General features: G+C 40.8%; 1 protein-coding gene across 1 annotated transcript; it reads right to left on the bottom strand.

Moving 5' to 3' along the window:
* Nucleotides 1–439: 439 nt before the first annotated feature.
* Sav1 (salvador family WW domain containing protein 1) lies at nt 440–16,525 on the bottom strand. The gene is made up of 5 exons (XM_052185729.1): nt 16,132–16,525; nt 13,885–14,331; nt 8,122–8,392; nt 4,396–4,539; nt 440–1,744 (listed from the first exon to the last, which is right to left on the bottom strand). The coding sequence occupies exons 1-5, from the start codon at nt 16,223–16,225 to the stop codon at nt 1,537–1,539; spliced, it is 1,164 nt and encodes a 387-aa protein (XP_052041689.1). The 5' UTR covers nt 16,226–16,525; the 3' UTR covers nt 440–1,536.
* Nucleotides 16,526–25,621: the final 9,096 nt, after the last annotated feature.

The following is a 25,621-nucleotide window of genomic DNA, read 5'->3' as shown; positions in this document are numbered from 1 at the left end:
TTTACAGGCGGCTGGCCGTGCGCTCAGTAATCCTCCGCCCTGATGACATCCCGGGAACCATACTGTAGCCTGAGCTTCTCCTTTCATTATCAGCTTCGCTGGCCTGTGGGCCTTCTGAACAGAAAAGATTGGGTGCTCAAGGTGGTGTGACCATATACTATTTCTAATCCCACTTCAAACTTAAGTATCTATCTTAAGAAACACAGCTAATTGTTTTAGATATTTTCCAGTTGATTTCTTTCTTTCTTTTTTTTTTTTTAAAAAAAAGCTTATTTAAGACAAGATTTTACTATGCCGCTCAATCTGGCTTTTAACTTGTGATTGCCCTGCCCACCTCCCAAATCCTGGAATTAGAAATGTGTGTTGCTACCTATAGCATCCTTCCAGTTAGTTTATACTGCACCTAAAACACCAAAACATGCACTCAAGGACCAGACAGTTTCCACAAAAATATATTTAATAACTTGTTATAGAAAATCAAACACAAAATTTTATCAATAATTCAAAGTCACTTCTAAGAGGGAGTGCTTATACTTAGGAAAAGAACTAAAATATATATACATATTCACACCATTTGTAAGCACAACTGAAGAGCTGTGAAACTGAAGAGTTCTAGATTTACAGCTGGAAGTCCCATAAGTTTATCTGTAATCAAGTGTTCAGCACAAATTATGAACAACTATTAAGCCCAAAGCAAGAAAAATAGGAAGGAATGACCTGTTTCTAAACCTTTATGACAAATAGTTCTCAAAGATAAAAAAGGCAATATAAAATTTACTTAAGTGACCAAGATTTCTTATTGGATCCCTGATGGTCATTTTTGGCAGCTTAGCCCAGCCTGATGGAAGGCAGGGTTCTTATGCGGTCAGGAAGCCTGTGCTGTGTCTCAGCAGAGCTTTGTAACTGCTCTGGTTCAAAGGAAGAAGCAGTATTAGCAACAGTTGCACACCGACTAAGAGGCATGTATTTATTATTTTCCTGTATTCCTGAAAGACTTTTATCTCCTTCCTTCAAAGATGTTCCTTACACTAAGGAGGTGGGGGAGTAGATGACCACACATCATATACAAGCTAGTCACAATAAAGGTTCCAAGCCCTGTCTGTATTTTGAACTATACCTATGGTAATGGTCCAACCATCTCATTCCAGAAGACACCTGACACCATACGAGGCAACTGCTGACAGATGTACTCTCATCCTCTTCTGTTTTCTGAACAAGGGTGTGTCCATAAGGAGTCAGAGCGTGACTATTTCCTACTTAATGCCTGGTTATGATGAGAATCTCTTCCTGGACTCCTTTTTGTCCAGAGTCTCCAAAGCAGGTTCCTAATACAGCATTTAGTAGCACATGCCATACTGGCTTTTTAAATGATAAAACTTTCTTGGTTTAATAAAAGAAAAAATGATAACAAAATATCTGTAAAACTAGAATTTTATACTTCCAAATAGTAAGTTGCCTTTATTAACCAAAGAACTTGTTTGCAGTCATTTATCTGAAAATATTTTAAAGCTCTTACAAAACTTGGCTTGTGATATGTTAACTTAAAAACTTCTTGCCATGCTGCTGGGCGTACCACTGCTGTCTCTGCTTGCGGTTTTCCAGCTCGGTGAGAAGGGCCTGTCTGTAGGCCTCGTACAGCTTGACAATCCGCTCCAGCTCCTTCATGAAGAGCAGCTTCAGCATCCCCTGGTATGTGTCCAGGTCAGCCAGCTGGAAGAGCTCCCACTTCAGAATGTGGTCATATCTGTAGTAAAACATGTTAATAAGACATAATGTGCATGTACAACAATAAACTGGTCTATTTTTATAGATATTTTTTATTAAATGTAAAACTCAGCTTTATTTTAAAATATTTGAGTCAGTAAAACTTGCTACTTAGTTATACTTTTTTTTTTTTTGAGCTGGGGACCTAAGTTGACCTTGAACTTCTGGTTCTAGACACTTCTGCCTCATACTTCTCAGTGGCTGGGAATACAAGAGCACGTTAATACACACACATCTGTAATACACATATACTATCTTCCCCCTTTTCTAAAATTCAGTTCCACTTTTGATGTATATGAATGCTTGGCCTGCATGCATGTAACTGCACTGTGTGCATGCCTGGTGCCTGAGAAAGCCAGAGAAGACATCAGATCCCCTGGAACTGGAGGTGCAGTTTTAGGCCACTATATGGCGCCTAGGATCTGAACCAGTCTCCCCTGCAAAGCAGCAGTACCCTCTCTCCAGCCCGATTTATTTTTTAATTGAGAGAATCTTTTTTAAAGACTTACTTTATGCGAACTGGGTGTTTTACCCTCATATGGCTGTGCACCACATGCATGCTTGATACCCATGAAAGACAGAAGAGCGCACTGGATCCTCTAACCCTGAAACTTCAGACAGTGATGAGCTGCCATATAGATTCTGAACTGAACTTGGGTCTTCTACAAGATCAGCCAATGGTCAACAACTGAACCATCTCTAGCCACAAATGTGCTGTTTTTTAAGGAAGGGGAAAAAACTGTTAGGTATTACTTCAGGTTAAAGAGTGCCTGTTGATTTTAAACCAATTGTAATATTAGTCTTGGGTAACTGTTAATACTGATTCCAGACTATAGTGGTTCTATAATTTCCAAAAAAGCACATCCTATGCTCTTGATAAGTTCATACAAAGTTATGTTGATAACCTAGACTCCTTGAGAGCATGCTGTGCTCACAAGGGCTACAGACAAGCATGTAAAGTCACTAGTGCATCAGTGCTGGCAGACTGACAGGTGTATATGAGGAGCACTGTCCAACTACAACCCAGACAGATGATGAATCATTTGGGGCCAAGTCTTCCTGAGGATGAGCAACAAATAAAAACCAAGAAGACAGGTGTGGAGACATGGCTCAGAAGCTAAGAGCATGTACTGCTCTTGCAAAGGACTGGAGTTAAGTTCCCAACACCCTCATTAAGTAGCTCTCAACCCCCTATACTACAGCTGCAGGAAATTCAATACTTTCATATGGACTCAAGCTACACTACAAACACACACACACACACACACACACTAATAAAATAAATTCAAGAACCAAAGAATGAACTCTCAAATGAGAGAATGAACTGAAGACAACTCCTCAGTGTAGCATCATGTTGATTATTCTTACGTGCGTCTGGAAGGACACTAGTCCTTCTTCAGTGCTTAAGCGGCTCAAAATAAGTTGAACTACAACACCAAGGGAATAACTTAACCTGCACTCTGAAAGGGAAGAGAGCAAGAAGGCAGCAGTCTAATTTAGTTTTCTCGTTTACAGATGAAAAACTCTGAGAGCTAAAAGACCCTAATTATCTCCTGTAAAAATGTTTAGTGACTTAACAGTTCAGGAAGGCAGAGGTGTATGGACCAAGGAGCTTTAGAGTGACAGTTTTTTAGGGTGACTGTCCATTACTAGAGGAATGTAAATACAGTAAGATATGTATCTATGTGATGTTGAAGTAACTCATTTGCCATTTTATCCCAAAGTCTCTATAAAAACACATATGGCTCCAAAAAATAAAAAATATAGAACAAAGTATACTGAGCAGTTCCTGCAAGCTGCCCAGGCTGCAGTGCCACACACAGTGCCATCATCTTGGGTGTGTGTCCCAGGAACCTCAGCACTGTGGCACAGCTGCAGGCAAGCAGTATACTCGACTCCCACTTTTACTCTATTACTTGAGGATTGAAAACTTACTACTACACTAACTTCCTTGCCGAACCTGATAATTCTCTTTTCTGGGCCGTGCAACTCCTCATGAACAGGAGTGACAATGCATCTCAAATGTCATTCAGGTAGTTTCATTTACTCATGATTTCTCTGAAATTCACTAGTAATTCCTAATGGAGAACTTAATCTCAGAGTGCTCTGCTGTGTTTCATCAGAGTGCCAAGCTCCTAATTGGGTCCTCTTGGTTTTAAGTACTATAATATGTTACATGTTAATGTCACATAAAATTACAAAGAAAACAAAAAGTAAACTTGTCATATTTGGTGTTCTTATGTATCCATTACCAGAGGTTTGTACACAAAATAATTAGGATTCAAACATCTTTGAAGAATTTACTTCTAATCAAAGAGCCAAACTTTATAACTCTGGTATCCTTTCTTAAAAGCTACATAGAAACCCAACAATGAAAGAAAACCACAATACATGTTTGGGGGGGAGGTGGGAGCAGCGGGGAGGACGTTTCTCTGTGTAGCCCTGGCTGGCCTCTAGCTCAGAGAGCTGCCTGCCTCTGTTATGTCATCATGCCCATCCATGTCCTAGCCTCACCTCCATCCCTCCACCCCGCCAGTGGTGTGTGCACCACCACCTAATCCATACTAAGCATGGTATGGAAGTCAAGCCTGTTAGAGACCCCAAAGATACTCGTGCTGTGTGCTCACTTACTTCACAGGGGCTCGGGCATAAACCTGAAGCCAGTCAGGAATTTCTGCAGTATGGTAGGGATTTGCAGGGACCAGGAGAGACTGATTTCTTTCAGTTTGCTGTGGCTGATAAGTGATGGGTGGAGGCTGATCATACCGAGGTACACTGAGAAGAAAGAATTGAATTTGTTAAACAGAAGCCCTTTATCTCGGCTAGTAATTATGAGCATGCAGCTTAGCTGGACCGGGTGCTGATCACCAGACCATACTGTAGACACCACAGGAGGTGAAGCAGCTCATTAAGATCCGAGCCCAGATGCAAGGCATCAACATCAGCAAGGAGGCACTGAACCACCTCGGGAGACTGGCCCCAAGACCTCTCGAGGTATTCGGTGCAGCTACTGACCCCAGTTAACCTGCTGGCAAAGATCAACAGGAAGAACAGCATTGAGAAGGAGCCCGTGGGGGAGACCAGCAAGCTCTTCTATGATGCCAAGTCCTCTGCCACGATTCTGGCTGACCAGCAGGACAAGTACATGAAATGACATTGGGTTTGGAGGTGTACCTGAGGACAGACCCACACCGTGACAGTCTTGCTTCAAGCATGCTTGCAGTGTTATAGTTTCTTTGTAAATGATCAAACCTCCATGGTTGTCTGGAAGGAACCCTTCCCCACCTAGCTTGTTTTCTAATAAAAAAAGAATCTTCTATGTGCTTTCTGGCCAAACTGACTATCTTTTTCTGTATTGAAAATAAGCTATGACTGTATGTTTTACATTTCTAGAAGCAGGTTTACTGGGTTTTTAGGTTATAACTTTCACAACCTTTTTGAAATCTTCCCTACAAAATTGGTTTGGCTTACATGTTAAAGTCTCAACAATTTGTTCTGTGATGTGACTATTTTTCCAATTTCTTGTTCACGTAAAAATTTCAACAAAACTCAAAATCTATTTTAAAAACGAAAGAAAAGAAAAGCAACAACAATTTAAAAAAAAAAAACCCAAGTTAATTTCTTCTGTACTTTAAGACATGTTTTTTTGGACTTAATATACATTCTTTTTAAAGACAGTTTCAATGGTGATAAAAAGTTGGATCTTAGTTGTAACTTTTATACAAAGCTTAAATTAGAAGCATAGATTTCTGCAAATAACTTGTAATCTGCTAACATATATATTGGAAAGGGCTATAGCTTTTCTCAAAACAAAACAACCAACCAAAACGATGTTCTTCTTCTTCCTGTTGCCTGGTAGGTGAGGTCGAGGTGTGTAGTGCAGCCGGAATCTGCACTAGACCAGGTAAGGAAAACAACTGAAAGTTGACTGGAGCCCATTTTAAATTGGAGAGAATTAAAAAGGATCAAGTTTCAATTAGCTTTAACAGCCTGTGTAAGCTAAGCAGGGAGGAATACTTATATATACTGTGAGATGTTTGTAGAAGGGTGTTATGCAAAATGCTGAACACCTGCAGGCTCAAGTGAATTCTGGGAAAACAAACTGAGCTATTTCAGACATAAAGACAAAATTAAACTGAGCCTGCCTCTAAACATAAAAGACATATAAATATTAAAAAAAAAAGTCACTGCTTTCTTAACTGGCATTAAAATAAGGTCTAGATTATACCATGGTTAACAGTTAAGTTTATTTTAAGATTATCTGTGTGTACATCTCTGTCTCTTTCTTTGTCTCTGTGTGCATGTGTGGGTACACCCATGAGGCCTGAAGAGGGTATCTGATCCCCTCTAAAAGTTTACATGATAAGAGTTTATTTGTTCCTTAAATAAGGAGATTTTGGTAAGTAAAGACAGGTCTACCCACATTTCATACAAATTGTAGGTGGTTAAACTGAGTTTAAAACACAGGCTGGGCATGGTCATGCATACTTTTAATCATAGTACTTGGAAGACTGAGACAGGTAGAGGAGGTAGAGGAACTGGAGTTACAGGCCACTGTACGACTCTGATGGAGGTGCTAGGTTATAGAGTGCAGAACTCTAAACATCTAAACTCAGGTCCTCTGAAAAAGCAGCAAATGTTCTTGATGACTGAGCGATGCATCTCTCCAACGCCAGCAATTTAAAGATAACATAAAAATTGCACTGAATTTTCAATAGTTTTAATAAGTGGGTTCAAAAGGGAAATAGTAATCGATACCAGATGCTTTGGGATCAAATATGCCTATGTTTTTGTTTGGTTGTAGTTTTGAGACAAGTTCTACTCTATGTAGACCAGGCTGGCCTTGAATTCACAGAGTTCCTCTACCTCCTCTACCTGTCTCAGTCTCCCAAGTACTATGATTAAAAGTATGCATGACCATGCCCAGCCTATGTTTTAAACTCAGTTTAACCACCTACAATTTGTATGAAATGTGGGTAGACCTGTCTTTACTTACCAAAATCTTATTTAAGGAACAAATAAACTCTTATCATTCCCAAAATTTAATGAACAAATATAAGTTGTAAGTTATACCATATAATCAAACAGCTATTTGTTTGTTTGTTTATTTATATGTGTACACCATTGCTCTCTTCAGACACACCAGAAGAGGGCATCAGATCCCATTACAGATGGTTGTGAGCCACCATGTGGTTGCTGGGAATTGAACTCATGACCTCTGGAAGAGCAGTCAGGTGCTCTTAACCGCTGAGCCATCTCCCCAGCCCCAAACAGCTATTAATATTACTATGTGAACTAGAGTGTGCTGAGTCTCTCCTGCCTAACATCTACAGAGCTGCTGAGAGAAACAATCATTTGGAAAAATGCTTTGTGAGCCATCAAAACTCTACACAAAGTTGAGATAAAGTTACCTTTCAATCAGTGTGTAAAGGCCACTACTGTCAGACAGCAAACCATAACCATGGCCTTAGTTCTTCATGAAGCGCCGTTCAATAAACACTAAGTGCCATTAAATGTAATCATCGGAAAAATAGACTTTCGAGGTTGAATCACTAAATATAAAAATGTAAAGTGTTTCTAGCAATATATCAATAATGTCATCTTTGTAGGTGGTAACTCCAAAATGTATTCTCATGATTTTCATGATTCTAAAAAATTTATCACTACATACCATAACCAACAAACTGTATTAGATCAAATGATCCCAGGCAGCATCTATCACTGTGCTTATGACATTGCCCCCTTGTCCTCAGTTCTTGCACCTTCAACATTATAAGTAAATGCTTTTTCACTTATTAAGCTAATATAGTTTTATATTTACTCTGAAGTACAGTATTTTACACTTACAGCAATTTCAATTGGCTAATCAAGTTTCAAGTGCTCAACAGCCACATATGACAACTGATTATACTATTAAATAGCACAAGGCTTAAGTATCATTCAAAACAAAACAGCCCAAAGAATTACTGGTTTATTTATTAAAAAACTAGAATGTTTTGTTGCATTCCAACTTTTACTTCAGTAAGAAACAAAAAAATCATGTCTGAAGGATAATGTCAAAATTTCAAAGTATACTTTAACTTAATAGGAGGTGGGTCTGACATGGGAATTTAAGATGAAGAGATAGGTGTTATATTAGCTTCAATTTAGGCTAGCTACAAAAGCATTCTGACATCTAGTTGGAATCTGATCACAAAGATACATTTGTTTCAAGTTGCTCAAAGAGAAGATACTTTTAAAAAATTATTAAAATTATTAAATCTCAAGGTTCAAGATGCTTATCCCTTCAAAAAATGCGAGATCAAAATCTAACAAAGGAGGCTCTCAAAACAGCTGAAAACGAAACCACTCCTTTACCTGGGAGCACAGGGGTGCCTGTACTGAGCCCTTTTATTTGTGTGATCCACATAATAGGTTCCAAATTCTGACGACTCCACTCGTTCCCACCCAGGAGGAAGGCCTTCTCGTTCCAGAGGATGACTCCAGTGAGTTGTGTTTGTGTTGTGATCTATGTAGTATTTTCTCCCTCTCATTGTCCAGTCCACAGACCAGCCAGGAGGAAGGGGTGAATCTTCAGATCCATGGTTAGTTAAATTCCCTAAAGATGTAGCAGGGACTCTCCCAATACCTAAGGAGAAAGGAAAGGGAGCAAATACTCACATACCTGTTAAATTTATTATGTCAGTATACAACTTCCACGAAATTCACATTACTATTAAATTAGAAAGGAAGAGCTAAATTTTGAAACAAATATGAGTTTTGGCCTGTTTGAATCTTCTATCACCAAGGCACAGAAACATTTATACTGCTAAAGAAAAAGTGAAGAAAGAAAAAAAATCTCAGTCAAGATTTAAGATTTGACATTTCATCTAAAACAAAACAAAAATTAAACTTGTAAAACCATTCCCAGTTTATTATTTAAAAAAAAAAGACTCTAGCTGTGCCCTAGAATTAAGATTATCAAGGCAGGTTATATAGTCAACATGCAAAAATATACATCAAATAGCCACACACTGACCACAAGTAGAAATAAAGTTAATGAAATAACACCATTTACAATGGTTCTAAAAATCAAAGTCATATTTCGAACTATCTGAAGTATATATTTTAAAATATATACTATATATTTTATATATTTGGCTGAGCAAAATGTTTAACTTTAAGAAATAGCAATAACCTCATTTGCAGTCAGTTTATGATTGTCAGTATTATTTCAAGCAAGTTGAAAATGTCAGAATCCCCTGTTTCTATTAGAAGCTCAGTGTTTTTGTCAATCATTTCATTTCAGTATCTATGTAAACAGCAATGACAAAAGGTAATTCAGAAGAAACATTAAAATTAAGGTAAATGCTTCTACTCAAACTAAAATTCTAAAGGATGAAATGTAAGTTTGCAAATAAATATAGGTTATTGGCAGGTGTTTTTAAAAAACTGTATTAACTTAATATACAACATACAAATGATAAATGCAAAAAGCTAGTTAATACAGCATAGTCTTATAGAAAGGCTAGCAATAAACCAATATTGACATTGTGGGTGATTATGTTACTGGATGCAGAACAGAACAGGCCAGAGCAGAATTCTGGACTATGGAGCTATACACACAAAGGTGCTCGCCACTCTGTACCCTGAGTAAGAGAGAAAGCCGGGCAGGACGACTCTTGCCTGTAATCCCAGCACTTGGGAGACTGTGGTCGAAAGAATGCCACAAATTTGAAGTTATCCTAGGCCTCCACTGAAAAATCTGGAAGCAAAAATCCATCCAGTAGCAAAAATCCAAGTTGCAATCCCAATACTATGAATCCCATTCCCTATAAAAAGGAACCAGATCTCCTAGAGGATGCCTTGAATCAATGGTTGATTCTAAGTCTGACACAGAACAGACACAAAAGGTGTTTGGAACATCCAGCCATCAAGGCACGATAGAAAGCACAAAGAACAATAAAGACAATAAACCAGGTCTTGAGGGGACCTGAGTGCCCACCAGGGAGCAGTTCACACTACAGAAGTGCCACCAAGCAGCAGAGTAACCCAACGTCCACACATTCACCCCAAAGAGACACCTAGTCCTAAGTCTGGGTCAGGAAGCATAGGATGAGCTTAACATTCTGTGGTCTCAAAACATTATTAAAAAATAAAATACATGTCACCTAGAAAGTTTCTAATCACCTAGAAAGTTTCTAATCACTTTGAAAGTTTCTAATCACCTAGAAAGTTTCTAATGTCCAAAGTTGGAAACCACAAGGTGGAAGGAGAAACCAATTCCTGCAAGCTGTCCTTTAACCTCCACACATGCCGGTGAACACAACAACCCCTTCCCACACATACACTCCTTCCACACACAGACACATGTACGTAAATACTACTGGTAGAGTCATCAGAGAGGAGGGCGCCTCCATTAAGAAAATGCCTATATAAGACTGGGCTGTAGGTAAGCCTATAGGGCATTTTCTCAATTAGTGATCAATGTGGGAAGGCCCAGCCTCATGGGTGGTGTCATCCCTGGGCAATTTGTCCTGGATTCTATAAGAAAGCAGACTGAGCAAGTCAGTAAACAGCACCCCTCCATGATTTCTGCATCAGCTCCTGCCTCTAGGTTCCTGTCCTAGTTTGAGTTTCAGTCCTGCCTCTAGGTTCCTGTCCTGTTTGAGTTTCAGTCCTCTCTTTATTGTTGATATGGAAGTGTAAGGCAATTAAGACCTCCCCTCCACAAACTGTTTTGGTGTCAGTGTTTCATCACACCAACAGTAACCTAAATTAAGATAGATGTAATTTTTAAAAATTAAAAAGTGAAAAAAAAAATTAAAAAGTGGAATTTTTGTCTTTAAACAAAAGACTCAAAATGGAAGCCTACTGACAATAAAAGCATGTGTTGGTTATAACCTAAAATCAAATCTTACATTTGCTTTGTTTTTTGAGACATGGTTTTTCTATATCTCTGGCTGTCTAGAACTTGCTCTATAGACCAAGATGACCTCAATCTGCCTGCCTCTGCCTCCCAAAGGCAGAGCTCAAATCTTATTTTTCAGATAATAATCCGGGGGCTGGAGATCTGGCTCAGCAGTTAAGATCACTGACTGCTCTTCCAGAGGTCCTGAGTTTAATTCTCAGCAACCACATGGTGGCTCACAACCATCTGTAATGGGATCTGATGCCCTCTTCTGGTGTGTCTGAAGACAGCTACAGTGTACTCGCATACATAAAATAAATAAATCTTTTAAAAATTCCATTTGGAAATTAACTTGTACTTTTTGGTGCATGTTGCATATGTAGAACAATGTGGCTGTGTACATGTGTGTATGTAGTATGTAGAGAACAGTGTGGCTGTGTAAAGGTGTATATGTACTAACACGTTAACACACGTTTGTGGAGGTCCAGAGAGGCTTATGGCTTAGATCAGGCATCTTTTCTCATCTGTACTCTGAGCACTTTCTAAGTCAATGTCTCTCAATGAATCTAAAGCTCATCAACTGAACGAGGCTGGCTGGCCAGTGAGCTTCAGAGGAGTAGAAACTTACCGTATTTCTTCAATTATAGTTTACAAATTGGAACTTTAAAAGCAAAATTTCAACCTTGCATCTCATATCTTCATATTTAAAATATGAGAAGTTAAGGGCAAAAAGAATTACAGGTTGAGTATCTCTTATCCAGATGCTTGTGACCACGGTGTCTTGGATTTTGAAATTGATGTGTATGTAATATACTGGGCAAACACACCAAATCTGAACATTAAATTCATGTACGTTTTACATTTCTCTTATAAAAACAGCCTGAAGATAATTTCATATAGTATTTGCAGTGGAGCTGCCATTCTGACAATGAACTATGAGGACTTACTCCTGTAATCCTAGCACTAGGAAGACAAAGGCAGGAGAATCATTGCAAATTTGAAACTAGTATGGGCTACATAGTGACTTACAGACTACCCTCAACTATACAGCGAGAGTGTATCTTAAAACACATACGCATATACTTACACAAAACAAGTTTTTAAAAATTGCCTCGACGTTGTGTCAAGTACATGTTCAAAAAAATTGGATTCTGGAGTGTTGCACAGATCAGTTTTCTGGAGCTGGGATATTCAATCTATTTGAGCTATCAGTAAAATGTGAAAGTGAGGGCAAAGAACTGAAAAAATCAGCTACCCCCGCAGTTCTTAACTTGTGGGTTGTGACTCCCTTGGGGGTTGAATAACCCTTTCACAGGGGTTGCCTAAGACCATCAGAAAAGACATATTTACATTATCATTCTTAACAGTAGCAAAATTAAAGTTATAAAGTAGCAATGAAAATAATTTTATGGCTGGGGGTCACCACAACATGAAGCACAGTATTAAAGGATCACAGCATTAGGAAAGTTGAGGACCATTTATCTATATAAACAATAAACACAGCTATTGCTTCTGTCCTGCTTCAGCTAATGAACTGTGTCATCAGTCTCCAGAATTAACTCACTCAGTCATTTGCTTTATTAAGCATGCCCTTTGTCCTAAGGTGCTATGCTCATCACGTCTGACTCTACTTTCTCCCTTCTCTCTCCACCCCTATTAGGAATCTAGTTGTATGAATCTGGGTGTATCCCACTGTCCTCTGTTCCTTCTAAACTCTGAAGCAGATCTTCATTAAGTTGCTTTAAACTGTTAAGTACTGGGGGCTGGAGAGAGGGCTCAGAGGTTAAGAGCACTTGCTAGTCTTGCAGGAGGTTGGTTGTTTCCATACGGCAGCTTACAAATGCTTATAACTCCACTTCAGAGGATCTGATGCTCTTTTAGTCCTTGAGGGCAGCACATACACTGCACGCCTAGTGCCTACAGAAGACAGAAGAGGGCATCAAATCCCCTTGGAGTTACAGATTGTGAGCTGCCACATGAGTGCTAAGAAATGAACCCAGTCCCCTGAAAGAAGAGCCAGTGCTCTTAAGCACAGAGCCATCTCTCCAGACTTTGATCTTGAGCTATGCAATGGCTTCTTTATTTCAAGTCTAAACTTTCTGTTGGACCATGAACCTCCATTTCACTTTATTATCATATTTTTTTAAGATTTATTTATTATATGTAAGTACACGGTAGCTGTCTTCAGACACTCCAAAAAAGGACATCAGATCTCATTACGGATGGTTGTGAGTCACCATGTGGTTGCTGGGATTTGAACTCATGACCTTCGGAAGAGCAGTCAGCGCTCTTAACCACTGAGCCATCTCTCCAGCCTGTCATATTTCTTAAAATACGCAGGAATACAGGAATACAGTCTCTTAAATTTAAAACACCCCTTTAGTTTGCAGTGGGTATTCCCAATTTTTCCACCTAAAATGTCTTTCTTCTGCCTTGTTAATGTCCAGTTGAAGCTTAAAGCCTACTTCAAATTTTACCAGCTCTGTGGAGCAGGCATTCCTTTAAGTATTCCAGTTACACTCAGCTCTCTTCTGACTCCCTCTAACACTTCGTACCACAAGGTACAACCATTAGTTGTTCCAGGACTATTATGTGAATGCTGGTTTGTCCCTCTAAATAAGGTATCCCAAGAAGATCAAGAAAATGCCAAACATAATTAATAGTAAATAAAAGCAAACTTCCTATGGCCAATACAGTTATGTTCCAAACACTTAAGTCAGTTTATTAGAAGCTGTGGCCACTAAAAAGCAAACCAACCTCACACATTTATCTTTACCCTGCCAAATTTAAAGCTTCAAATTTACAAAATGGGATGAAAGTTTTCTTTTTGACTTCCATGAGTTCATCTACAGTAATGGGCACGTCAGAAACCACGTGGAGCTGCAACATCCTTTACCCCCTCTTGGAGGAGCACTTCCAGGTCAAGGGGTAAAGAAAGGGCCAGAATTCCCTGCCTGTTACAAAAAAAAAAAAAAAAAAAAAAGCATGTTTCACACAAAATTAGCCATATGCTAAGACTTTCTGACCAACCTGGGAAATAGTAATTGCCTACAAAAAGACAAAAAGACAAAAGACTACTAGCAAGCAGGAAGAAACAAGAATGGCAAAATGGAAAATTTTCCCCTGCAGTAGTATGTTTTGTTTTGCTTTCCAAAAAAATCCACAAATCACCTTTTAAATTGAAATATCAGGATGAACAATCCCATGTGCTGTTTAGTGTATGAAGTTACCTGAAGTGTGCCTCCCCTGAGTCTGTGGCATTCTTTGGAAGAGATCATGGTTATATTGGTAATATCTGTAGTCCTCCTGTGCACGATCTCCAAGAGGCCGCCTTCCCTGACCATCAGAAAAGTTATCTGAGTAAAAGTATCGGGAACCAGAGTCTCCATTTTCAACAGCAAAATTAACTTCTGTTAAAAATGCCTGTGAGGAGCCATACTCTGGAGGAACGTCTGCTAGGCTCCTGACGAGGTAAGAGGAAGGTGCAGACAGTCTGTTGCTTTCTCGTCTCATTACTTCATGAGGCGTCCTTTGAATTGGAGTTCTCAGAAAACTCTGGTTTCTTGAAACTACGCCATCTCCAGAAGCTGAGAAAGCACTAGCACTTGAATCTGGAAGACAGAGATCCGTCCGTCTTGGAATTGTTGGACCGTGCCGAATGAATGAAGGCATGAGATCTACAATAAAAGAAATTTAATCACCATTTCATCAAGTCAGTACACTCTACTAACGTAATTTATGTCTACTATTCTGAGGTCAAAATAGAAAAAAAAAGGGCATAGGAAAACAAATTTTAAATTTTAAGACAATACTCGAACTTTAAATTAGGATCATTTTCCCAAGAAACTACATTTATAATCTGCATTAAGGTGCAGGCGTAAACTCAGCTACAAATGAATGGATGCTGCATATTGCCATCATAATATAATGTCACTAAGACTGAAAATAACCCAACAAGCCAATGCTGTCACCAGCATCATGTGTGACCCCAGTTTGGTGTTTTCACTTGATTTAAGTATCACCAAGAATCTTTCTTCACATGAACACTGTTTCATTAAAATAAAAAAGTGTTCCTCAAAAAAATGCAAAGTCAGATTTCTTGTAAAAGATTTATTAATAGTTTTTTTTTTTTTTTTTTTTTTTGCCTTTCTACTAGGAATTACAGAGTTTTAAGCACAATTATCAAAACTGGAAAGCAAGACCTTTCAGTGTGGAAATTGTAAAATAAAGTCATCTAATTCCAAAGATGCACACAAATGCTGAATCTACTGAAAAAGCCTGAAAAACGTTGGCTCCTTTAAGAGCAGACAACTCAAAACAAGATAATGGGCTGCTGAAATCAGAACCTGTGAACAGCTTTCTTAGAAAGCAACTACCTTTAAAGCATGAAACCTGGGTATAAAGCACAGTTTCTGAATTAATTAAATAGATGTTACTAAGGGTGTCAGATGCTAACTTAATATTGGAATAATTAACAGTCGATAACAGAAACTCTATCATCTATTCATTCACTAAACGTGTTGCATGACTTAAAATGATGCTGAAAAAACTTTATTTGCAGAAAAAGGCAAGGTATCACCTAAAAAAAAAAAAAACAGAAAAACAAGCTATTAAAAATGGTTTCAAGTTACCGACACATCCACCCCACCAACTTTGTTGTCAAGTACTACAACTAACAGAACCTGTAAGGCTTGACACATGGTCACAATGGAAAAATATGCTCTCCACCCCTTTCTGCGTGATCTGGGGCAAATACTAGGAACCTCTGTGAACAGCTTTCCCAATTACAAATATGAGGTAATGCTTAATTTAAGTCACACGGTTACTTCCAGCTTCCAAGAAGGAAAATAACACAAGGGGCCCAGCTCCTAGAATGAGAACCAAAGGATCAACTCTCATAACCAGTCTGACTACCCAAGAATTTTTAAAAGGGAAAATCAAGACGTACAAGTTAAAAACTAAAGTATTTTTAAACAGAGAAGAAAAGCTATGGGAGGAGACGGAACATATGCTGGAAAGAGGGATAAAGTTAGTATCTCGCCTGCTATGGATGATACTGAAATCATTCTTTTTCAAAAAATACTTTGCTTTGGGGGGAGGGGGGCGCCGTGGATTTTAGTAGCAAAGCCTAATTCGAATACTTTAGTGGCTCGCCTGCTCTGAGAAATGAGGCTCTGGGTAGTGGCTACAAGTATCAGGCTCTTTCTTAGCCTCTCAAGTCTGTGTCCCGCTGCACACAGAGGACGAAGGGATCCAGTCTTCTGTGTGCGTGCTACTTAGGGCGCAGGCGAGTGGCGCCCGCGATGGTCGCAAACGCGGGGCACGCCCCGACGTACCCAAGCAGAGAGGTGCCCGGGTCGAAGCACTTTTGCTCCAACACCAACAGAGACAGCCATGCATTCCTTTCCCAGAGTCTGTCTTCCAGCACCACCCGAGGCTGCGCTGGGTCCCCACCCGTCACCGCCCTCGACACTCACTCCGCAGCAGGGGCGACGTCTCCTTCTTCACGTACTTGCCCTGCACCTCGGCCGGCTTAGACACCTCGTTTTTGGTTTTCTTGCGGGACAGCATCCTCGCGGACGACGCCCGCCGTCGCCCCAGCAGCCTCGCTAGGGCCGCGAGCCCGCCGTCCACCGCCGCCTCCCGGGCCGGCGCCGCCTTCGCCTCGGGTCTCCGCCGCCCGCGCCCGCCCGCAGGCTCCGCCGCATGTTGGCCGCGCTAAGCGCGCCCGCCGCCGCTCAGTCGCAGGGCAGCTCCTCCCGGGAAGTCAGCCGGCTCAGCGACGCCGCCCGAGGCCGCCTTGGGACAGGGCCGCGGCCGCCCACTGGGGCCATGGTCCGCCGCCGGGAGCCGCTACCGCTGCGGCCACCGCCTACGTCCGGTAAACTTTCCCCGCGCCGCTGGGAATGCTGGGAAAGCCGACGCGCACGGGCCGCCCCTCCCCCGCCGGGCGCGGACGCGGCTGCGTGCGGAGACTCGCGGCGGGCGGCTAACGGGCCGGCTGTGGCGACCACCGCGGCCCTCGGCGCGACTGCGCCGGCCGGCTCCCGCCGCCGAGGAGCGAGAGTCCAGGCCGTCAGGAGTTCGCTGGGCTGCGAGCCGCTCTCGCCTCGGACTTGTCGGCCGCCCTATTGGAGGCAGTGCTACCCTGAGCCCCAGCCGCAGCCGCGCGTCCTGGTTGCTGAGGGAAGGCGGCCCTCGAGTGTGCAGGGTTGATGGGGACACGGGACCGGACGACAGCTAGGGCAGCACCTAGTAAACACGGATGCCTCTTCTGGTGACAGCTTGACCACTGTGCAAACTGAGTCTCCTTTCTTCTGTCCTCTTCTCTCCCCCAACCTTTGGTACCTTTTTATGGCCCCCGCGCCCCCACCCTGCGTTTTCAGATTAAAAAGACAAACAAGATAGAGTTTCTTCAACTCCTAAGATAAATTTGACGTTAATGTATTTATCTCATCATTTTAATATTTATACGTAATAACCACACGCATTCTCTTGCAGTTAAGACTTAGAATCCTGAGGCCTTTGAGCACCAGAGTTCAGAATTGGGAGTTTTCTATCTTAACACATCAGATTCTACTTTGTTCTCTTTAACTCACTCAGGTACACAGAATAACCCTTGGAAAATAAGATGGGACTCACTCATTCCTCTTGACCAAAGTAAGGCTTTCATAATGAAGAGACTGTGCTTAAAACCCCAGAAGCAAAACACCAACCTCATAACAAGACACCAAAACTGTTCTCTCTCTCTCTCTCTCTCTCTCTCTCTCTCTCTCGGCCATGCACAAAGACATTTTATCAGTTGTCTGTCTCCGTGTTTTTATGAAATGTTTCCTTGTTAAAGGTCCCTATAATTCTATAACATATTTTATTGAGCACCCAGCATCCAAGGTACTGTTTTAGGAGACTGGGATATGACAACAAAGGTCCCGCTGTTATGGAGCAGAGAGATCACAAAGAATAAAACTAGTGAAACACAGTATGTTACATAGCGCTGAAGTACGCATAAACAAGTGTACTCTCACAGTTTTGGAAAAGGATGACAAATAACAAAGCCAGTGAGAAGGTGATGCTGGAATTAACCTGCCGCAGCCATCCAGAGGCCTCAGAAGAACAAACACAAAGTCACTGCCAGTGGTCATGTTTCTGGCTCAGTGTAGGAATAGTAGGAGAGTCCTGTAGCTGGAACAGAGAAGAGGGAAATGAAGTTCCTTGGGAACAGCCCACCCACCTAGGCCTTAGGAGTAGAGGAGAGACATACTTAATGCAATCACTTTGGATGCATTGAATTGGATGTGTTGAAGTAGACTGAATGGGATGGGGTTTCAAATTAAGGGAGGTGATCAAAAAAAATTGCTAGCTTGCATATGGATAAAGACAACAGGACAAGCAAAAGCGATTATAGACATCTCAGAGATGCAGTAGGTTTGATGACAGATTGATTATGGCATTAGGGCAAGAACAAAGGGTTGCTCCTTGTGTAAACCTTCATCACCCAAATGGAGTTCACTAGAGCACATTACCGTCTGAGGAGAAGAAAAGCATTGAAGTACTGCTGTGGTTCAGATACAAATGCTAGCACTAAAGAGTTGATCGTGTAGATAGAGACCACACAAGGATGAAAGAGAAAAGACAATGGGGGTTTCCATGAAGAGTTTGAGGAAGGGAGGCAAAAGAGAATGGGGTTGTCCTAGAACTCCCAAGGCTGACCTCAGAGGAGAGGAAATGAGGCTGTTGGGATCTTGTTAATAAAGATAGTTCCTTAGACCTGGGCTTTCCAGAGAATGAAGTCTGCTTTCCATATCCATGAGGGGAAGAATCAGGATTTTGTAACTGGATGGGAATCTTGAAATCAAGTATGCTAATCTCATGAAAAAAATATTACATATTGTCTTAGATTACCTTCCTGTTCAGTGGCAGAACTACACTAGTCACCTTTCTCATTATTGTGATCAGATGTCTGACAAAATGATGTAAAGGAGAAAAAACTGATTTAGGATTATGATTTTTAAAGGTTTAGACCATATTCACCTGGCTTCCTGTTTCTGGGCCAGTCTGGGAGGGTCTTCATCATCACATGAATTACTGGAAGCAGAGGACCAGGAAGGCATGAACAAATTACTTCCAAGAATCTCCCCCAGCCCAAGGTTTCTAGACCCATCTAAAAGTGCTTTAGTGTAACTTTTATTCACTTCATGTAATTGTCATCTCCAGAGGCTTGCTGCCTCTGATTGCTAACCTAGACCTAGTTCTGGAAGCTTCTAACCTCAAGATAATCTAATTTAGGCTTAGAATGTTTTCAGCCTCTGAGACTTGGTGCTGAATAAGCTCATCCTTTCTTGTTCTTACTGAACTCTGGCTGGCTAATTCAACTCAGCTGTTCTGGCTCAAACTCCTCTCTGGGCTAACTTGATTCTATCTGGCTTCTCTCTTGGCTTCTGACTTTTTTCTCTGCTTGGCCTCTAACTTCAGCAATATATTCTAATCTTCTGAATCCTTCTCATTCTTGGCTTGTTCTGTCTTCACCTGTGTCTAGTTTGTTCTGTCTCTGAAATCTGACTGTCCAAATGTCCCAGTAAAACTGCCTCCCTCTTTCCCTCTCTTTTGTCTGTGGTGCTTTCCTAAGTAGGCTCTTTTTTCTGTCCTCTTGAGAGGTGGGCATAGCCTATTCTGTCAAATCTTTCTCTGATTTGTCACTTTGTCTGCCACTCAATTAGACATCACTTTCAAAATGGGTGATTCCTTCTACAAACTAACTTTATTTTCATAGTCTGGAATTAACGGTGTGTACTCAGGGCATGTCTATATTCCAGCCAGAGAGATTAAAGGTGTGTGCTAAGGACTGAGCCCCACCACAACTATAAAGTTTTTTCAATAAATAACATCTTGGGGCTCACAGTGTGATCAAATATCCTGCAACATCCACCAGTTGGAGATGAAGTCTAAAGCCAGGTCTGGTGAGCAAGCCTGTAAGCAATCTCAGGGCTTGAGGGGCTTGACAGGAGAAACAAGACTTTAAAGTCAGCCTCTGCGGAGGCTCACATCCAGGTCAGCCTGTACCAGTGAGAGCTTGTCAACAATTCAGCAAAACAAAAGCAGTGTCAGACCTGGAGTTTTCTATTCCTGTCTTGGGGTTTTTCCTGCCATACCATATTAAAAATGCCACTAACCTGAGTCTACACTGTTTTTTACACATTTGCTTTAAAAACCATCCACATTCCCTACACAGCTCTTTTCCAGAGCCATTCAATTCTTTGAATTACAGCAGAGAGAAAGCCTTAATTAGGTGCCTTTTGAAGTCCTATAGTTTGTCTTTTTGACCAAGAAGGGTACAATCCAGAATCAACAAGTTTATAGGCAGCAGTAGAAGTTAATGGTAAATAGATGGGCTTTGAATCACAAGGCTTTGAACTTATATCTGTTATAAAATTCCCCAGATTTCTGGGGGTAGTAATGGAAGCATCCAGGATTTGCAGGTGTAATTCTCCAGACGCTGCTGAAAATACAAGTATAATATTACACAGTAGAGGTATTTTTCCATTGAAATTACATTCCTAGTAGAAAATACAGCAGGTAGGGAGCTATATCTTCATAGCAGTCATTTTAACTGAACATTAAAGGTTTGTTTAGAGGAGACAATAAGGTGTGACCCTGGGCTAACTGCGTGGCCCTCTAGTCTTTCTAATCTGAAAATTAAGCAATTTGACTATTTGATTTTAATAGATTTGTAATGTTTTAGTTCAACACTTTGTGCTACATATGAAAAGGCAAAAACATGTTCTATAGGCTAATTGGTATAGAAATTGGTCTCTTTCTATTACAAAGTTTTTATTTCATAAAGAATTTCTGAAGTAACAGTAATTTCTGAATGTTAATGTTATAGAAAATCAAACTTTTATTCCTAATCTTTGCTTTCAGTAACTCAAATTCTTTATGCTATTTTTTGATTTCCTTTTACAAGGCTTTAATGTTCAGTTAAAAATGACTTGGACAAGCTGGGAAGGTAACCTAGTGGTGATGAGCATTGTCACTCTACAGAGGACCTGGGTTCAGTTCCCAGTACCCACATGGCAGGCAGCTCACAACCCTCCGAAACAGGCAGGTGTGTGTTCGTGTGTGAGAAGTTCCTACCATGATGTTAATGGGCCAAAATTCCAGAATTCTCACTACAGGTTGCCTTGGTCATGTCTCTTCACAGCAATGGAAGCCCTAAGGCTCTACGGTTCATAAAATAGTTTTGAGTGTCCCTAAAAGGTCTATGATTGAATATTTTATCCAGATGGTGCAATTGAAGATGGTGAAGCTTTGGTTATCGGGATGTGCCCTAGAAGAGAACTGCGAGGTACCGCCCACTTTCAGCCTTGTCTCCTCTCTCTCTACCTCTTTCCGATCCTTCTGCTTCCTTTCTTCTTTTCCCTCCCTTCCCTCCATCCTAGTCAGATGAGAGCTAGTAGACAGACATGGTATGAACTCCTTCCTGCCCGGAGTGCGCTATCATCCATCAGAACTGAGCTAGTGCCTTTGAACATCTAAATTGTGAGCCAAACAAGGTTTCTTTCTCTTCTGAGTTAGTTGCCTCAGGCATTTCATCAGAGTAATTTAAGGCTGATCTGTAATACTGCTACTGTCTGGATTTAGAATTCATCCAAAATTCTGAAAGTCAGACTGAGTCTTTGTTGAGGGAAATACTGAAAATGAACTGGCGTGTTCCCACACTTGTGCAGGCAGCTCTGCTCTGGTGGCCTTGCCGGCAATGCATGGACAGGCAATGGCCGACCTGTGTTATCTAGTGGAGATTCTCTGACTTAGAGCTTCAAAATCTCTCCACCCAGCTCTCTAGGTTCCCACTGGTAGGTTGCTACCAACACCAGCACCATGCTTCAGATTCCCCTCGGCCTTTGTGGTGCACTCTGGCAAACCCACAATTTGCTGCCATACCTTTCTCTCTTGAACCCAGTAGGGCGATCTTGTAAGCCTTATTAAATCTAGATCCGCCATTGAAACCAGGACATGCACTCTTAGCTACATCTTGTCCTCATGCTATCCCTGTCCAAAAGGACCTAACTCTCTCCTGCTTTCTCTCTTCCCCCAACCCAGAAGTCCTGCCTACTCGCCCAGTGATCGGCTACTTTATTCATTAGAGGATTGGTTCACAAGAAGTGACCTGAATGTGACTCACTCCTTGTCCTAAGCCCCTGCTCCCAGGAGAGCTGAATTAGCATCAACATACAAACAGCACCAGGCCCATCTACAAAGCATCTTACTCTCACCATTCCTGTCTTTTGACTGCTGATGTCTATTTAGGTCTTTCTGTTAGCTTTTCTGATGGAGAAATTTTTGGGGGGGTGGTTGAGACAGGGTTTCTCTAGGTAGCCCTGGCTATCCTGGAACTCACTCTATAGACCAGGCTGGCTTCGAACTAAGAGATCTACCTGCCTCTGTCTCCTAAGTGCTGAGATTAAAGGCATGTGCCACCACTGCCCAGCGAGAAACTTTTATCTTCTAAAATTTAGCCTTTAGCCACTTTTCACTTTGATTATTCTTTGAAAATAGTCTTTTCTTGGCATATGGTAAGATGTCTTTTGAGAATTCAATAAAGTTTACTTAGATCTGCTATGATAGTTTCTATATGAAAACGTTTGTATTGGTTCTATATTTCATGGGAACCAAGAGGCAGTCGGAAACTCCATGGCAAACCTATCTGACTAGATGATCCACTCCCTGCTTGTTTAAAGGGTCCTAGTAAAGATGATTTCCAAGAGTGGTAAATGGACATGGAGACGAAATATTCATATATCCTCAACAAGCTATTAGAGAATTCACTTGTCTCTTAACACTGTTCTTGCCTCTCCCAGTAAGGACTCAAGCGTCCCCGCACCATGGAGTCTTTCTCCTCCCTGCCAAAAAGTGCTCTACTTCTACTTAATATCTGCTAGGGAATTTCTCTCCAGTGTCTCCTATCTATCTCACTGAATGCTTTTATGAAGACTTTCTTGACCCTTATCTAGGACACACACACACACACACACACACACACACCTCAAACTTAAATGGAATCAAACACCTTTATTTAAAACTAGAAACATTGAAATTGCTAAAGGAAAATGTAAGGCAGACACTAGGATATAGGTGCTAGGTGGAAATTTTTAGTAGAATTCTAATACTAAATTAAATAGTCCCAAGATTATATATTGGTAGATGTATACATTGAAAGATGTAATTATACAGAAGTAAAGCTCTTCTGCACAGCAAAATATTAACAGAGTGAGCAGATGCCTACAGAGTGGGAGAAACACTTTGCCTAATATACATCTGACAGATTAGTATCTAGACAATATAAAGAACTGAAATATATAAGCAACAAGCTCACTCTCCAAAACAAAACTGGTAGTCAACAAATGGGCCTATGGACAAGACAGTTCTGAAAAGAAATAACAATAGCCAATAAATATTTTTATTTTAAAAAAGTTGTTAAATAGCCTTAGAATCAGGGAAATAGAAATGAAAACTATTTTGAGATTCTGTCATACCCAATCACTATAACTGTCATTCAAGAAAGCAAATAACAAATGTTGACAGTTGTGGGTTAAGGGGAACCCCTAGTCACTGTTGAGGGTGCAAACTGATATACCCAGTATGGAAATCACTTTGGGGGCTTCTTTAGAAATAGACTATGCAACTCTTGGATGTATACTCAAAGAACTCCACATCCTGCTAAAGAGACACTTGCACATCAATGTTCACCATTGATCTCTTCACAGTAGCAAAGAAATTTAATCAACATAGATGCCCATTAACAAGTGGGTAATGGAAATCTGGTTTACATACTTAGTGGAATTTTATTTAGCCACAAAGAAGATTTAATTTCCAGGAAAATAGATAAAACTGGAAAACATATGTTAAGCAAGGTTGCCTAAACTCTGAAAAATAAATGTGTGTTCTTGTTTATGTGCAGATTCTGGATTTTAATTGTTGAATATATGTATTAATGAATGTAGGAAAAGGTCTGGGAACCTGAAAGATGTCAGTGAGAAGAAAAAAATTATGTTTAAAGAAATGAGAGTGAGACTACTGGGAGCAAAAGGGTACAGTGTGGAAGAAGAGGGTAGAGACAGAGAAGCGGGGTGGGAATGCTTGTGAGGGAGAGTCAGCAGAAACAAGGTCTGGAGGAAAAGCCATAAGAAAGGGACTGCCGTTCGCTACGAAGGGGTGTGTGGAAAGAGGACGATGAGAAGGGGCGTGTGGAAAGAGGACGATGAACATATGCTACTGAATAACAGTATGTGGGGCTGGTGGGATGGCTCGGGTAGGTAGGAGGTCTGGTGCCAAACCTGAGGACCTAAGTCAGATCCCTGGGACCCATATGGTAGAGGAGCAAACTGACTCCCATTAGTAACCCCCCCCCCCCCACAACACACAGTCACATACTCACAAATATCATTTAAAAAAGCAGATGTTATAGATCAATGAAATAGAAGAGAAGGTACAGACATAAACCCAAAAAGCTACAGTCAGACACCTGATTTTTGTTGAAGATTCTATAAATAGTCATTTGAGTGAGGACAGCTTCTTTAACAGTGCTGGGAAAACTGGGTATCTGCACATAGAAGACTGAAACAAGATCCTGATCTTTCACCCTGTGAGTGAATTAAGTCCAAGTAGATCAAAGACCTTCACATAAAACTTGAAGCTGAAAGTGCCAGAGGAAACGTAGGGGCTCACCTCAAACACAGGAATGGACTTTCTCTTAGGATACTAGTTGCAGCAGCATACACCATCAGCACTCCATGAAAGAGCAAACGGGCACCACCTGGTTCACAGAAACAATCTGGGGCAAGGCACACTAGGGCTCCAAGGGTACCCAAGAGGAGGACAGCACATCAGCAGTCTGTGACAGGGGAAACCCAGCCATCCAGTGTTGCGGAAATAGCCCTACAGCCTCACAGGAGGCTCAAATATCAGCCACAGACAAGACCACCTAATGCCAGAGATAAGATGGAACGCTACTAACAGAAATCTAGGCAATATGGCAGCATCTGAACCAAACTCTCCATCATCAGCAAGTCCTGGATACGCCAACATACCAGAAAAACAATATTTGGATTTAAAAATCACTGGTCATGATGCTGCTAGAAGAACACAAAAAGGACATAAATGAATCTCTTAAAGAAATACAGGGGAACATGAATAAGCTAGAAACCTGTATAATGGAAACACAAAAATCACTTAAAGAAATTCAGGAGAATAAGGCTCAAGAGATAGAAGCTAAGAAAGAAGAAATGCAAAAAAAAAAAAAAAAAAAAAAAAAAAAAAAAAAAAAACTTAAAGAAATGCAGGAGAAAGTGAGTCAACTGGCAGAAGTCATGAAAGAAGAAACACAAAAATCTCTTAAAGAATTAAAGGAAAACACAAACAAACAAATGAAGGAACTGAGCAAAACCATCCTGGATCTAAAAACAGAAGTAGAAACAACTAAGAAATCGCAAAGGGAGACAACTTTGGAGATAGAAAACCTTGGGAAGAAATCAGGGGCCATAGATGCAAATATCAACAACAGAATACAAGAGATGGAAGAAAGAATCTCAGATGCTGAAGATACCATAGAAACCATGGACTCAACAGTCAAAGAAAATGCAAAATGCAAAAGGCTTGTATCCCAGAACATCCAGGAAACCCAGGACACAATGAGAAGACCAAACCTAAGGATTATAGGTATAGATGAGAGTGAAGATTTACAACTGAAAGGGCCAGCAAATATCTTCAACAAAATTATGGAAGAAAACTTCCCTAACTTAAAGAAAGAGATGCCCATGAATATACAAGAAGCCTACAGAACTCCAAACAGATTGGACCTGAGCAGAAATACCTCCCGTCACATAATAATCAAAACCCCAAATGTACTAAACAAAGAATATTAAAGGCAGTAAGAGAAAAAGGCTAAGTAACATATAAAGGAAGATCTATCAG

This window comes from Apodemus sylvaticus, chromosome 6 (assembly GCF_947179515.1).
Source record: "Apodemus sylvaticus chromosome 6, mApoSyl1.1, whole genome shotgun sequence".
Taxonomy (NCBI): Eukaryota; Metazoa; Chordata; class Mammalia; order Rodentia; family Muridae; genus Apodemus; species Apodemus sylvaticus.
The sequence above is the reverse complement of the archived record's forward strand: the minus strand, read 5'-3'. Positions and strand labels throughout refer to the sequence as shown.